Genomic DNA, 16788 nt, shown 5'->3' with positions numbered 1-16788 from the left:
GGGTGGTAAATGCCCTCCCATCATTTTTGTCTCTTAAAAATGTAACTGGAACTTACCAGTTCCAGTTCCAGAAATGTATCTTATCGACCCAGTGATCCTAGAATATCGCGAGAGGGCTCATTCTGACGGAAATTAAAAGTTCTAATGACCTTTTTCAGTGACCAAAAAAATTTGAGGGCATCTAGGCCCCCTCCCATGCTCATTTTTCCCAAAGTCACCGCGTCAAAATTCTCAGATAACTATATAACTATGACCTATTAACTATGTCTTTGGGGACGACTTTCTCCCCCACAGTCCCTGTGCGAGGGGCTGTAAATTACAAACTTTGACCAGTATTTACATATAGTAATTTTTATTGGGAAGTGTACAGACGTTTTCAGGGGGATTTTGTTTGGTTCGGGGTAGGGGTTGAGGGAGGGGGTTATGTGGGGGGAGCTTTACTTGGAGGAATTTTTCATGGGGGACGAGAGTTTCCATGAAGGGGGTGCAGGATTTTCTAGCATTTAAAAAAAAAGAAAAAATAAATATGAAAAAGTTTTTCAACTGAAAGTAAGGAGCAGCATTAACAGTTAAAACGCACAGAAATTCTTACGCACATGAGGGGTTCACCTCCTCCTAATACCTCGCTCTTTACGCTAAAGTGTTTTCAGTAACTTCAACTACTTATTCTACGGCCTTTGCGATTCAGGGTCATTCCTAAGGAATTGGAACAAAATTTAAGCTTTACTGTAAAGAGCTAGGTATTAACGAGGGGGCGAACTCCCTCATATACGTAGTAAAAACATACGAATATAGAAGTTCGTTCGCAGGTTAATTCGTAAGTTACGTATATTTTTACTAATAAAACGTTCGTGAAAAAATTTAAAGCTCTAGTTGCCTTTTTAAGTAACCAAAAAATAGGAGGGTAAGTAGGCCTCCTCCCTTACTCATTTTTTCTTAAAGTCGTCCAATCAAAACTATGAGTAAGCCATTTAGCCAATTTAATAAATTAATATGCAAATTTGTGTGTTAATTATTCATGTGCGGAGAGCCAAAATCAAAACTTGCATTAATTCAAAAACGTTCAGAAATTTCATAAAAAAACAAGGTTTTTAGTAAGGAGCGATATTAAATTTAAAACGAACAGAAATTTCTCTGTATATGAAAGGGGATGTTTCCTCCTCAACACCCCGCTCTTTACGCTAAAGTTTTTTAGCCACTGGGCTCTGGTGGTTGTGTTGACCCGGAGTGTTTGTTATCTGATGACTGAATTGTTTTTCAGTAAAATGAGTGTCTCAAAATTTTATTAGATGATTTTTGGGGAAAATGAGCATAATGAGGGGGGCTAGTTGATTTTCGATCTCATTTGAGTCATAAAAGTAATCTAGAATTTTCAATTTCAAACCAAATTAACCCCTCTGAAGTTTATAAGTGCAACCCTTCCATAGTAACCATACATACCCCTAGGGCATAACTTATAATGCCTGTCCCTGGGCCCTGTGGGTTTTTTTTGGCCCATGAGTTTGTGTTATCTGATCTTCGAATTATCTAAAATTTTGGTCGGATACATTTGGGGGAAAAGTACGTGGGGGCTATTTGCCCTCTGATCAGTTTCGACTCCTAAAGAGGGCACTATTATTTCCAATATCCAATCGAATGAGCCTCCTCCGAATTTTATTACACCATTCTTTCCATATGAAGTGCCTCTGGGGAAAAAAATCGGAGTCTTATGTCCTTAACGTTCGTGGGAGAGGCTAGTTGCCATCGGATAACTTTTGGAACTTTTAATCCTAATAATTTCAGTCCCTTTTGGATTTAATACGACCGCTTCTTCCATAAACGCCTTATACTCCCTCGGGCATAAGGTACAATCTTTCTCCGGGTTTCTGGGGGGTTATGTTGACCCCAAAGTCTTTGTCATCTGATTCTTGGGCTATTTCAAACAATATAACTATCTTAAAATTTTGATCAGATGCATTTCGAGAAAAGAAGGTGTGGGGAGGGGCATATGTCCACTGATCATTTTGATGGTAACTAAAACTTTCAATTTCCAATCAAATGAGCACAGCACCTCTGATGTTTATACGGCCTTTCCTTACATAAAACCTTATCGGCCCCCAGAATACAATTTATAACACTTCCCCTTGGCCTCTGGAGAATTGTGTCAACCTCTCAGTTTTCGTTATTTGATCTTTAAACTATCTTCAACAAAATGGCTTTGTTAACATTTTGGTCTGATGCATCTGGGGAAAAAGCCTGGGGGAGGCTAGTTACCTTCCGATTACTCTTTTCTCTTAAAAGGGGCTCAATGAATTCCAATTTACAACTGAATGAGCCTCCTCCGAAGTTTCTACGATCATCCTTTCCAAGAAAACCTTATATGTCCCCGGGGCACAATTTACAACACTTACCCTTAGGTTCTGGGGGGCTGTGTGGTACTTCTTTATTATTCAGAACACACTCACATTTTAATGAAACATTTTTTATATATAGGTGGTTAATTGATCTCAATCCCTCTCTCTCTTTCTCTCTCTCTCTCTCTCTCTCTCTCTCTCTCTCTCTCTCTTTCTCTCTCTCTCTCTCTCTCTCTCTCCTCTCTCTCTCTCTCTCTCTCTCTCTCTCTCTCTCTCTCTCTCTCTCTCTCTCTCTCTCTCTCTCTCTCTCTCTCTCTGTCTCTCTCTCTCTCTTTCAAATGAGCCTCCTCTAGAGTTTATACAGCCACTCCTTCCTTTTAAACCTCACATGTCCCCTGAGCATAGCTTAAAAGCCTTTCCAACTGATTCAGGGGGTTGTGTAAACCCCGAAGGCATTGTTATATGATCTTCATACCATTTTGAACAAAATGGCTATCTCAAAATTTCGATCATATGCATTTGCGGAAAAGAGGGTGGTGGGGGGCTACTTGCCCTCCTATCAATCCTATCAAAAAGGGATCTTAAACTTTCAATTTGAAATCAAATGAGCCTCCTCCAAAGTTTATACTACCGAAAAACATTTTATTTTAATCAAACAACCTTTGTGTTTCAAGAGGTGTTCTTAAATAATCGGAACAAAAAGGTATTGAGGAAAATTTAGCCTCCGTCATGTAAAGAATAATTTCGTTTCGTCTGAAGCTTCATTGCTGCTCCTTACTTTCTGTTGAATAATTGTCTTTTGATTGAATTAAATGCAAAATAAACGTTTGAATGGTGTTTTTGTTGGAAGAATCCTTGGAAAATGAAATTATTTGACGTTACATTTTGTAAGTGGGGCTAATGAACTTCATCAATATGGCTTCTGGATAATTTAGATAATAAGTAGATATTTTGTTGATTAATATTTTTTGACTAGTAAGAAAGAATATTTTTTTTTTTACTTCTTTTCTTTTCTAAATTTTGTTTTGTTTATTTTATGTTTTCCCATTTTCCTACCCCCGACCTTAATGCACAGAAGTATTTATAGTCTACTTAAAAAAAGAATACGACTAAAAATTTATTTCTAACTACGCTAAAAAACTTAAACTAAAATCCAACTGAACTTAAAAATAGTTTTAATTTTACTGACCCGAAAATTTTATACAAAAATAAACCGATCAAGGTTTGAAGTATAGGTATTTAAATATTCAATTCCCAAAACAAGTTCTTCTGATATAACTGTCAGGCCTATTACAACTTCGATACCAACCAAATTTTTGAAGGCAAAACCGTCTCTCTCTGTTTTTGAACAGTTTGTGGCAACGAACTGTAAGTAAGTAGCGACCCGGCTCAATAATGATCAAAATTCTAAAATACGGAATGATGATATCAATAGATACATCAAAAGAATAAAATCTAATTTTAAGAACTAGATTTTAAAATTTGAATTAGATTGTAAATGTATTAGTTTCATCAATTATAGTCCTACTCATCAAAACTTACGAGCCTGAAAAAATTTGCCTTATTTTTGAAAAATGGGAAAAACCTCCTAATAGTAATAGAATCTTAATAAAATCACACCAACAAATTCAGCGTATCAGAGAACCCTACTGTAGAAGTTTCAAGCTCCTATCAAACAGTTCGTGGTAACGAACTGTAGTAAGGAGCGACCCGGCTCAATAGTAACCAAAACTCTAAAAAACAAAAGAATCGCATTTTAATGCTGGTTTTAAATATATAAGTTTCATCAAGTTTAGTCTTACCCATCAAAAGTTACGAGCCTGAGAAAATTTGCGTTATTTTAGAAAACAGGGGGAAACGCCCCCTAAAAGTCATAGAATCTTAACGAAAATCACACCATCAGATTCAGCGTATCAGAGAACCCTACTGTAGAAGTTTCGAGCTCCTATCTACAAAAATGTGGAATTTTGCATTTTTTGCCAGAAGGCAGATCACGGATGCGTGTTTATTTGTTTTTTTGTTTTTTTTTTTTTTTTTTTTTTTTTCCAGGGGTAATCGTATCGACCCAGTTGTCCTAGAATGTTGCAAGAGGGCTCATTCTAACGGAAATGAAAAGTTCTAGTGCCCTTTTTAAGTGACCAAAAAAATTGGAGGGCACCTAGGCCCCCTCCCACGCTAATTATTTTCCCAAAGTCAACGGATCAAAATTCTGAGATAGCCATTTTATTCAGCGTAGTCGAAAAACCTTATAACTATGTCTTTGGGGACGACTTACTCCCCCACAGTCCCCGTGGGAGGGGCAACAAGTTACAAACTTTGACCTGTGCTTACATATAGTAATGGTTATTGGGAAGTATACAGGCGTTTTCAGGAGGATTTTTTTGGTTTGGGGGAGGGGTTGAGAAGAGGGGGATATGCTGGGGGAACTTTCCTTCGAGAATTTGTAATGGGAGAAGAAAATTTCCATGAAGGGAGAGCAGGATTTACTAGCGTTATTTAAAAAAAACAATTAAAAAATAAAAGTGAAAAAGCTTTTTCAGCTGGAAGTAAGGAACAGCAATAAAACTTAAAACAAACAGAAATTATTACCCATATGAGGGGCTCACCTCCTTCTAATACCTCGCTCTTTACGCTAAAGTATTTTCGGTAATTTCAACTACTTATTCTACGGCTTTTGTGATTCAGGGGGTCATTCTTAATGAATTGGGATAAAATTTAAGCTTTAGTGTAAAGAGCGAGGTACTGACGATGGGGCGAATCCCCTCATATATGTAACAAAAACATGAGAATACAAAAGTTCTTTACGTAAGCTAATTTATAAGTTACGTAAATCTTTTACCAATAAAAAGATTCGTAAAAAATTAAAAGTTCTAGTTGCATTTTTAATTAACCAAAAAATCGTGGGGCAACTAGGCTTCGTCCCCCGCTCTTTTTTTCTCAAAATCATTCGATCAAAATTATGAGAAAGCCATTGAGCCAAAAAAAAAATATACAAATTTCGTTTTGATTATTCCTCTGCGGAGAGCCAAAATCAAAACATGCATTGATTCAAAAACGTTCAGAAATTAAATTAAAAAAAAACAAGTTTTTTCAACTGAAAGTAAGGAGTGACATCAAAACTTAAAACGCACAGAAATTACTTCGTATATGAAAGAGGCTGCTTCCTCATCAACGCCCCGCTCTTTACGCTAAAGTTTTTTACTGTTTTAGAAAGAAGAATTGAGAGAAAGAGTCAAACTTTAGCGTAAAGAGCGGGGCGTTGATGAGGAAGCAGCCTCTTTCATATACGAAGTAATTTCTGTTCGTTTTAAGTTTTACTGTCGCTCCTTACTTGCAGTTTAAAAAACTTGTTTTTTTATTTAATTTCTGAACGTTTTTGAAGTAATGCATGTTATTATTTTCCAGCTGTACTTTTTAAATTAAAAAAATACTTTAGTGTAAAGAGTGAGGAGTTGCGCAGGGGACAACCTCTTTCATTTACGGAATAATTTTGTTCGCTTTAAGTTTAAATGTCGCTCCTTACTTTCCGTTTAATTTTTTTTTTATTTAATTTCTGAACGTTTTTGAATTAATGCACGTTTTATTTTGTCTCTCCACAATAATTAATTCATGAATAATTAATTATTAATTGTTAGTAATAATTAAGTAAAAAAATTAAGATCAATAATCATCTCAAAATTAACACAAGCAAATATTATCATAAATCAAAGTGTAGCTAATTTCACGTGTAAAGCTTAGAGTATTAAGATGAAAAGGGTGTCAAATGCACACATCAACAATATTTTTGGAACGGCTTAACGTGTCAAGGCGAAATTTCCGGGGCATCATGAAAGTGATGTTCAACTGAACAAATATGCACAATCTAATTTCAGGCATGTGGTCAATTTTCGGGGTGATTTTTGGAGCTTCCATCTGTATGTTCGCCATAGATTGGCCCAAAGTTGAAATATTTAAACTTTTATATCTAAACTGACCTACCAAATAATGCTAGTAAATCCTGCTCTCCCTTCATGGAAATTTTCTTCTCCCATTACAAATTCTCGAAGGAAAGTTCCCCCAGCATATCCCCCTCTTCTCAACCCCTCCCCCAAACCAAAAAAATCCTCCTGAAAACGCCTGTATACTTCCCAATAACCATTACTATATGTAAGCACAGGTCAAAGTTTGTAACTTGTTGCCCCTCCCACGGGGACTGTGGGGGAGTAAGTCGTCCCCAAAGACATAGTTATAAGGTTTTTCGACTACGCTGAATAAAATGGCTATCTCAGAATTTTGATCCGTTGACTTTGGGAAAATAATTAGCGTGGGAGGGGGCCTAGGTGCCCTCCAATTTTTTTGGTCACTTAAAAAGGGCACTAGAACTTTTCATTTCCGTTAGAATGAGCCCTCTTGCAACATTCTAGGACAACTGGGTCGATACGATCACCCCTGGGGAAAAAAAAAAACAAAAAAAAAACAAAAAAACAAATAAACACGCATCCGTGATCTGCCTTCTGGCAAAAAATGCAAAATTCCACATTTTTGTAGATAGGAGCTCGAAACTTCTACAATAGGGTTCTCTGATACGCTGAATCTGATGGCGTGATTTTCGTTAAGATTCTATGACTTTTAGGGGGCGTTTCCCCCTATTTTCTAAAATAACGCAAATTTTCTCAGGCTCGTAACTTTTGATGGGTAAGACTAAACTTGATGAAACTTATATATTTAAAACCAGCATTGAAATGCGATTCTTTTGATATAGCTATTGGTATCAAAATTCCATTTTTTAGAGTTTTGGTTACTATTGAGCCGGGTCGCTCCTTCAACGCTTCAAAAACCCTACTGTAGAGGTTTCAAGCTCCTATCTGCAAAAATGTGGAATTCTGAATTTTTTTGTCAGATGAAAGATCATGGGTACGTGTTTATTTGGTATGTTTTTTCCCCAGAGGTGATCGTATCGACTAAATGGTCTTAACAAGTTGTGAGAGGACTCATTCGAATGTATAGTAAAAGTTCTAGTGCCCTTTTTAAGTGACCAAAAAAATTGGAAGGCAACTAGGCCCCCTCCAATACTCATTTTTCCCAAGGTTACCGGATAAAAATTTGAGATAGGCGTTTTGTTCAGCATAGTTGAAAAATTAATAACAATGTCTATGAGGACGACTTAAACTCCCTGAGTTCGCGGGCGAAGGGCTGCAAGTTATGAACTTTGCTCATTATTTACATATAGTATTGATTATTGGGAAGCATATAGACGTTTTCAGGGGATTTTTTCTGATGGGGGGGGGGGGGTCGGGAGGAGAGGGCTACGTGGGAGGATCTTTCCATGGAGAAATTATTCATAGGGGAAGAGAATTTTCCATGAAGAGGGTGCCGGATTTCCCAGCATTATTTTAAGAACGATCAGATATTAAAAAAAACATGTTATTTTAACGGAAATTAAGGAGCATTATTAAAGCTTGAAAAGAAATAAAATTATTACGTATATGAGGGGGTGTACCCCTCGTCAATAACTCGCTCTTTACGCAATTTTTTTTAGTACTTTCAAAAGACTTCTTTATTCTAATTAAATGACCTTTGTGATTCAGGGGTCATTCGTAAGGAACTGGAACAAAAGTTAAACTTTAGCGTAAAGATCAAGATATTGACGAGGGGGCACACCCCTTCATATACGTAATAATTTCTGTTCGTTTTAAGTTTTAATAGTACTCCTTACTTTCAGTTGAAAAAACTTTTTTTTATTGCTTTTTTATTTGATAGTATAAAAAGGATGAACTGGATTACGAAAATAATAACAAATCACAATAATTCAGTCGACTTAAAAGCACACTTTTCAATCGAGATGTGCACGGTAGTAGCCTATGGTCCGGGCTTTGGTTGTTGATATTTTTTTTTTTTTCTTATTTTTGTAAGAAGTAAATAAGGTTCCTCAGACTCCTATGTTTATGCTATGGCTATATGTTGTAGCTCCAAAAAATTTAGTTGTTTATACTCGCAAGTAATAGCAACTAAATACAACAATGGGTAAAAGTAATGGAGTTACTTGGTTCTCTGGTGATTTTTTCTTTGCTAAATACATATTTAAGATTTTTCTTTTATTATGTTTTAGATGTGGGCAATTCTATTATCACTCAGCGTAGCCTTTTCTCCAAGTTTAGCAGAGGAAATTGAAAGCACAATGGTGGAAACTCCAGATGGCCAAGGGAGATTCTTTTTTGTTCCGAAAACTTTTACAGACCTGATCCTAACAACTACCACCACCTATGGGGGCCTAGAAACGTGGTGCTACACAGTAGTTTCACTTATATCCGTGTTTTCAACGGTCACTGAATCTTCTACGGAAAATATTGGCCAAACTACATTCACTATCAATTCTGTAGGTACTTGCAGAAAGAGACGTTGGGCTTTTGAAGATCCATTTGATGAATCATTAAAAGAGATTTTGTTACCATCGGCTATTGCCGCTAAAGAAGAGAAGACCACAGCTGTTGCGCTTGACAAGTAAGTAAAGAGCTTTATCAGTCATTCCCTAAGTAGCTAGGGGGTTTGTATCAGGATGAAGTCCATATAAATCTGTCTTTTCGTGTAGTAATTTAGCTTTTTCCATAGTATTCGGGAGGAAAAAACTGCACGGGAGGATTGTTGGCATAAATCGACTATACGAAGTGTGCACATACCTGCCGTAGTATATAGAATAATTTTTATTCGTTTAAAGGTTTAATTTTTTTCTTACTTTTAGTTGAATTTTTTACTTTTTATTTAATATCTAAAAGGAATCACTTTATGAATAGGCTGAATTGTTCCAAATGCAATATTTTGTGTTTCTTGAGGTAAGTTCATTCAAAATAATTGTATGTAAATACACAGGGTATATGCTAAGGTAGGCCCTCTCTGGCTAGTTTTCGTTGTACAACAGGAGTCACAGAGAAAAAGAAGAAAAACACTTTTTGATCTCAATTTAACGCTCTTACAGAATGACATAACCATTACCATTGCCAACGCCCGAGCACCACTCCCCTAAAAGGGCCAGATATATCATTAATCTGTATATAATAGTTCCTTTACTTTTTGGGTTTCCTATAAATTTATGCTTATATCTCATGAAAAAATGGTTCAAATTTCAACTTAAAATTGCTTTTAAAACGCTTAAAATCAGCGATTTTGTTAATATAGCCTAGTACTTAATCTGACCTTATTAAAAAGTCAACCTGGCCTTATGGCTTCAGAAGCAAATAGATATGATACCAGGCAGATGTAGGGTATTTTTTTTCAGGTGATTTTAATGCCCCGTTCTGTAGATATAGGGATAGATTGTACACTAGCCTTGATAAACTTGTTGCAGGAGAAGAAAGCAGTATTGGCTACAGACTAGAGAAAATTTTGTTTATATAACAATAAAGTTATAACCAATACAGTATTTAAGCATAAAACGGCTCATAAATTAACACAGTACTCACATGACTGGAAGACGGCTAAACTTATTGACTATTTTATGTAATACCGAAGACTGGCACTATTAAACAGTTCCTGGTAACGAACTGTAGTAAGGAGCGACACGGCTCAATAGTAACCGAAACTCTAAAAAATGGAATTTTGATACCAATAGTTACATCAAAAGAATCGCATTTTAATGCTGATTTTAAATATATCAAGATCAGTTATACCCATCAAAAGTTACGAGCCTAAGAAAATTTGCCTCATTTTAGAAAATAGGGGGAAACACTCCCTAAAAGTCATACAATCTTAACGAAAATCACACCATCAGATTCAGCGTATCAGAGAACCCTATTGTAGAAGTTTCGAGCTCCTATCTATAAAAATGTGGAATTTTGTATTTTTTGCCAGAAGGCAGATCACGGATGCGTGTTTATTTGTTTATTTGTTTTTTGTTTGTTTTTTCCAGGGGTAATCGTATCGACTGAGTGGTCCTAGAATATCGCGAGAGGGCTCATTCTAACGGAAATTAAAAGTTCTAGTGGCCTTTTTAAGTGACCAAAAAAATTTGAGGGCACCTAGGCCCCCTCTCACGCCAATTATTTTCCCAAAGTCAACGGATCAAAATTCTGAAATATCCATTTTACTCAGCGTAGTCGAAAAACCTTATAACTATGTCTTTGGGGACCACTTACTCCCCCACAGTCCCCGTGGGAGGGGCTACAAGTTACAAACTTTGACCAGTGCTTACATATAGTAATGGTTATTGGGAAGTGTACAGACGTTTTCAGGGGGATTTTTTAGTTGAGGGAGGGGTTGAGAAGAGGGGAATATGTTGGGGGATATGTTTGGGGAACTTTCCATCGAGGAATTTGAAATGGGAAAGAAAATTTCCAAGAAGGGAGCGCAGGACTTTCTATCATTATTTAAAAAAAAACACAATGAAAAAATCAATATGAAAAAGTTTTTTCAACTGGAAGTAAGGAGCAGCATTAAAACTTAAAACGAACAGAAATTATTTTGCATGTGAGGGGCTCACCTCCTCCTAATACTTCGCTCTTTACACTAAAGTATTTTTTTTTAATTTCAACTATTTATTCTATGGCTTTGTGATTCTCATATATGTAATAAAAACATGAGAATACAAAAGTTCGTTACGTAAGCTAATTTATAAGTTACGTATATCTTTTACTAATAAAAACATTTGCAAAAAATTAAAAGTTCTAGTTTCCTTTTTAAGTCAAAAAATCAGAGGGCAACTAGGCTTCCTCCCCCGCTTCTTTTTTTCTCAAAATCATTCGATCAAAACTCTGAGAAAGCCATTTAGCCAAAAAGAAAGATACAAATTTGGTTTTAATTATTCCTCTGCGGAGAGCCAAAATCAAAACATGCATTGATTCAAAAACGTTCAGAAATTAAATAAAAAAAAACAACAAGTTTTTTTAACGAGAAGTAAGGAGCGACATTAAAACTTAAAACGAACAGAAATTACTTCGTATATGAAAGGGGCTGCTTGCTCATCAACGTCCCGCTCTTTACGCTAAAGTTTTTGACTGTTTTAAAAAGTAGAGTTGAGAGAAAGAGCCAAACTTTAGCGTAAAGAGCGGGACGCTGATGAGGAAGCAGCCCCTTTCATATACGAAGTAATTTCTGTTCGTTTTAAGTTTTAATGTCGCTCGCTACTTCTCGTTAACAAAACTTGTTTTTTTTATTATTTAATCAATAAAAGATACTAGGGTAAAATGGAGAACTGTTATTGATGTTGAAAGTGAAGATCATCTTCTAGTAGCGTCTGGGTCTAATCTAAAGGCTGCAATCTGGAAAAAGTACCTAATTTCTTGGAAGATATGATTTTGGTAGACTCCACGATGTTAAATTGAGAGAAATGTTCTAGGAACAATTGAATCCTATATTAGAGAGTCTAAAATTTAACAACATGGAAGGTGGATGGAACAATCTTTGGAAAATAGTTGGTAAAGTTGCTAGTGGTGTCTTAGGGAGGAAAGTTAAAAATAAGGCTGGTAAATTTAATAATAATGGCTCATTTGTAATAAAGCAAATGCGGGGCCTGTATAGGAATTATTTGAGTGATAGATCACATGACAATTAATGGAATGCAAGGAAAGTGGAGAAGGAATTAAAATATAAACTAAGGAGGTGTCAAGTGGAAGCCATAGAAAAAATTGTTGAAGATCTGGAGAATACAGAATGGTGGCATAATAGTAAAACGTTGTTCTGACATGTTAATAAATTGAGAGTGAAGAGTCATTTTGGATTTTTCCCAGTAAAACAGTTATTGGTAACGAACTATAAGTAAGGAGTGACCAGCCTCAATAGTAATCAAAACTCTAAAAAAAGGATTTTGATACCAATAAATGCATCAAGAGAATCGGAATTTTATGCTGATTTTAAATATATAAGTTTCATCAAGTTTAGTCCTACCTAAATTTACGAGTCTGAGAAGATTCACCTTATTTTTTGAAAAAAGGGGGAAATACACCTTAAAAGTCATAGAATCTTAATGAAAATGATACCATCAGATCCAACGTGTCAGAGAACCGTACTGTAGAGGTTTCAATCTCCTATGTTTTTTTTCCCAAGGGGTGATCGCATCGGACTATTGGTCCTAGAATTTTGCGAGACGGCTCTTTCAAACAGAATTAAAAGTTCTAGTACCCTTTTTAAGTGACCCAAAAAGTGGAGGACAACTAGGCCCTCTCCAACACTCATTTTTTCCCAAGGTCACCGGATCAAAATTTTGGCATATTCATTTTGTTTAACATAGTCGAAATATCTAATAACTATGTCTTTAAGGACGATTTAATCCCCCAGAGTCCCCGGGGAAAGTGCTGCAAGCTAGGAACTTAACCCACTGTTTACATATGTTTACGCTAAAGTTTTTTTTGTAATTCCAGAAGAGTTATTTATTCTAATTAAATAGCTTTTGTGATTCAGGGAGCATTCTTAAGGAATTGGAAAAAAATTTGAACTTTAGCATAATGGGCAAGGTATTGAAGATGGGGCCTCCTCATATTACATATATGACGAAGTTTTCCCCATCGTCAATACCTCACTCTGTTCGCTGACCTTATAATTTTGTAAAATGATGGCAGATATAAACAATAGTTTGTTTGTATCATTTTTCTGGCCAATCTTAGGCTTTAATTCTACCTTAAACAGCTCCATAACTATGATTTTATCAAACAGTTCGTGGTAACGAACTGTAGTAAGGAGCGACCCGGCTCAATAGTAACCAAAACTCTAAAAAATGGAATTTTGATACCAATAGCTACATCAAAAGAATCGCATTTTAATGCTGGTTTTAAATATATAAGTTTCATCAAGTTTAGTCTTACCCATCAAAAGTTACGAGCCTGAGAAAATTTGCGTTATTTTAGAAAACAGGGGGAAACGCCCCCTAAAAGTCATAGAATCTTAACGAAAATCACACCATCAGATTCAGCGTATCAGAGAACCCTACTGTAGAAGTTTCGAGCTCCTATCTACAAAAATGTGGAATTTTGCATTTTTTGCCAGAAGGCAGATCACGGATGCGTGTTTATTTGTTTTTTTGTTTTTTTTTTTTTTTTTTTTTTTTTTCCAGGGGTAATCGTATCGACCCAGTTGTCCTAGAATGTTGCAAGAGGGCTCATTCTAACGGAAATGAAAAGTTCTAGTGCCCTTTTTAAGTGACCAAAAAAATTGGAGGGCACCTAGGCCCCCTCCCACGCTAATTATTTTCCCAAAGTCAACGGATCAAAATTCTGAGATAGCCATTTTATTCAGCGTAGTCGAAAAACCTTATAACTATGTCTTTGGGGACGACTTACTCCCCCACAGTCCCCGTGGGAGGGGCAACAAGTTACAAACTTTGACCTGTGCTTACATATAGTAATGGTTATTGGGAAGTATACAGGCGTTTTCAGGAGGATTTTTTTGGTTTGGGGGAGGGGTTGAGAAGAGGGGGATATGCTGGGGGAACTTTCCTTCGAGAATTTGTAATGGGAGAAGAAAATTTCCATGAAGGGAGAGCAGGATTTACTAGCGTTATTTAAAAAAAACAATTAAAAAATAAAAGTGAAAAAGCTTTTTCAGCTGGAAGTAAGGAACAGCAATAAAACTTAAAACAAACAGAAATTATTACCCATATGAGGGGCTCACCTCCTTCTAATACCTCGCTCTTTACGCTAAAGTATTTTCGGTAATTTCAACTACTTATTCTACGGCTTTTGTGATTCAGGGGGTCATTCTTAATGAATTGGGATAAAATTTAAGCTTTAGTGTAAAGAGCGAGGTACTGACGATGGGGCGAATCCCCTCATATATGTAACAAAAACATGAGAATACAAAAGTTCTTTACGTAAGCTAATTTATAAGTTACGTAAATCTTTTACCAATAAAAAGATTCGTAAAAAATTAAAAGTTCTAGTTGCATTTTTAATTAACCAAAAAATCGTGGGGCAACTAGGCTTCGTCCCCCGCTCTTTTTTTCTCAAAATCATTCGATCAAAATTATGAGAAAGCCATTGAGCCAAAAAAAAAATATACAAATTTCGTTTTGATTATTCCTCTGCGGAGAGCCAAAATCAAAACATGCATTGATTCAAAAACGTTCAGAAATTAAATTAAAAAAAACAAGTTTTTTCAACTGAAAGTAAGGAGTGACATCAAAACTTAAAACGCACAGAAATTACTTCGTATATGAAAGAGGCTGCTTCCTCATCAACGCCCCGCTCTTTACGCTAAAGTTTTTTACTGTTTTAGAAAGAAGAATTGAGAGAAAGAGTCAAACTTTAGCGTAAAGAGCGGGGCGTTGATGAGGAAGCAGCCTCTTTCATATACGAAGTAATTTCTGTTCGTTTTAAGTTTTACTGTCGCTCCTTACTTGCAGTTTAAAAAACTTGTTTTTTTATTTAATTTCTGAACGTTTTTGAAGTAATGCATGTTATTATTTTCCAGCTGTACTTTTTAAATTAAAAAAATACTTTAGTGTAAAGAGTGAGGAGTTGCGCAGGGGACAACCTCTTTCATTTACGGAATAATTTTGTTCGCTTTAAGTTTAAATGTCGCTCCTTACTTTCCGTTTAATTTTTTTTTTATTTAATTTCTGAACGTTTTTGAATTAATGCACGTTTTATTTTGTCTCTCCACAATAATTAATTCATGAATAATTAATTATTAATTGTTAGTAATAATTAAGTAAAAAAATTAAGATCAATAATCATCTCAAAATTAACACAAGCAAATATTATCATAAATCAAAGTGTAGCTAATTTCACGTGTAAAGCTTAGAGTATTAAGATGAAAAGGGTGTCAAATGCACACATCAACAATATTTTTGGAACGGCTTAACGTGTCAAGGCGAAATTTCCGGGGCATCATGAAAGTGATGTTCAACTGAACAAATATGCACAATCTAATTTCAGGCATGTGGTCAATTTTCGGGGTGATTTTTGGAGCTTCCATCTGTATGTTCGCCATAGATTGGCCCAAAGTTGAAATATTTAAACTTTTATATCTAAACTGACCTACCAAATAATGCTAGTAAATCCTGCTCTCCCTTCATGGAAATTTTCTTCTCCCATTACAAATTCTCGAAGGAAAGTTCCCCCAGCATATCCCCCTCTTCTCAACCCCTCCCCCAAACCAAAAAAATCCTCCTGAAAACGCCTGTATACTTCCCAATAACCATTACTATATGTAAGCACAGGTCAAAGTTTGTAACTTGTTGCCCCTCCCACGGGGACTGTGGGGGAGTAAGTCGTCCCCAAAGACATAGTTATAAGGTTTTTCGACTACGCTGAATAAAATGGCTATCTCAGAATTTTGATCCGTTGACTTTGGGAAAATAATTAGCGTGGGAGGGGGCCTAGGTGCCCTCCAATTTTTTTGGTCACTTAAAAAGGGCACTAGAACTTTTCATTTCCGTTAGAATGAGCCCTCTTGCAACATTCTAGGACAACTGGGTCGATACGATCACCCCTGGGGAAAAAAAAAAAACAAAAAAAAAACAAAAAAACAAATAAACACGCATCCGTGATCTGCCTTCTGGCAAAAAATGCAAAATTCCACATTTTTGTAGATAGGAGCTCGAAACTTCTACAATAGGGTTCTCTGATACGCTGAATCTGATGGCGTGATTTTCGTTAAGATTCTATGACTTTTAGGGGGCGTTTCCCCCTATTTTCTAAAATAACGCAAATTTTCTCAGGCTCGTAACTTTTGATGGGTAAGACTAAACTTGATGAAACTTATATATTTAAAACCAGCATTGAAATGCGATTCTTTTGATATAGCTATTGGTATCAAAATTCCATTTTTTAGAGTTTTGGTTACTATTGAGCCGGGTCGCTCCTTCAACGCTTCAAAAACCCTACTGTAGAGGTTTCAAGCTCCTATCTGCAAAAATGTGGAATTCTGAATTTTTTTGTCAGATGAAAGATCATGGGTACGTGTTTATTTGGTATGTTTTTTCCCCAGAGGTGATCGTATCGACTAAATGGTCTTAACAAGTTGTGAGAGGACTCATTCGAATGTATAGTAAAAGTTCTAGTGCCCTTTTTAAGTGACCAAAAAAATTGGAAGGCAACTAGGCCCCCTCCAATACTCATTTTTCCCAAGGTTACCGGATAAAAATTTGAGATAGGCGTTTTGTTCAGCATAGTTGAAAAATTAATAACAATGTCTATGAGGACGACTTAAACTCCCTGAGTTCGCGGGCGAAGGGCTGCAAGTTATGAACTTTGCTCATTATTTACATATAGTATTGATTATTGGGAAGCATATAGACGTTTTCAGGGGATTTTTTCTGATGGGGGGGGGGGGGTCGGGAGGAGAGGGCTACGTGGGAGGATCTTTCCATGGAGAAATTATTCATAGGGGAAGAGAATTTTCCATGAAGAGGGTGCCGGATTTCCCAGCATTATTTTAAGAACGATCAGATATTAAAAAAAACATGTTATTTTAACGGAAATTAAGGAGCATTATTAAAGCTTGAAAAGAAATAAAATTATTACGTATATGAGGGGGTGTACCCCTCGTC

General features: G+C 36.1%; 1 protein-coding gene across 8 annotated transcripts in view; it reads left to right on the top strand.

The window, feature by feature from the left end:
• The window catches only part of LOC136025840 (uncharacterized), a 151500-nt gene that overhangs the window by 114206 nt on the left and 20506 nt on the right, over positions 1–16788 (top strand). For all 8 annotated transcript variants that reach the window (XM_065701853.1, XM_065701850.1, XM_065701852.1 and 5 more), the window contains one exon: positions 8422–8813. In XM_065701853.1, coding sequence (XP_065557925.1) covers positions 8422–8813 — 392 coding nt within the window. The remainder of the gene's footprint in view (positions 1–8421; positions 8814–16788) is intronic.

Source organism: Artemia franciscana, chromosome 4 (assembly GCF_032884065.1).
Source record: "Artemia franciscana chromosome 4, ASM3288406v1, whole genome shotgun sequence".
Lineage (NCBI taxonomy): Eukaryota > Metazoa > Arthropoda > Branchiopoda > Anostraca > Artemiidae > Artemia > Artemia franciscana.
The sequence above is the reverse complement of the archived record's forward strand: the minus strand, read 5'-3'. Positions and strand labels throughout refer to the sequence as shown.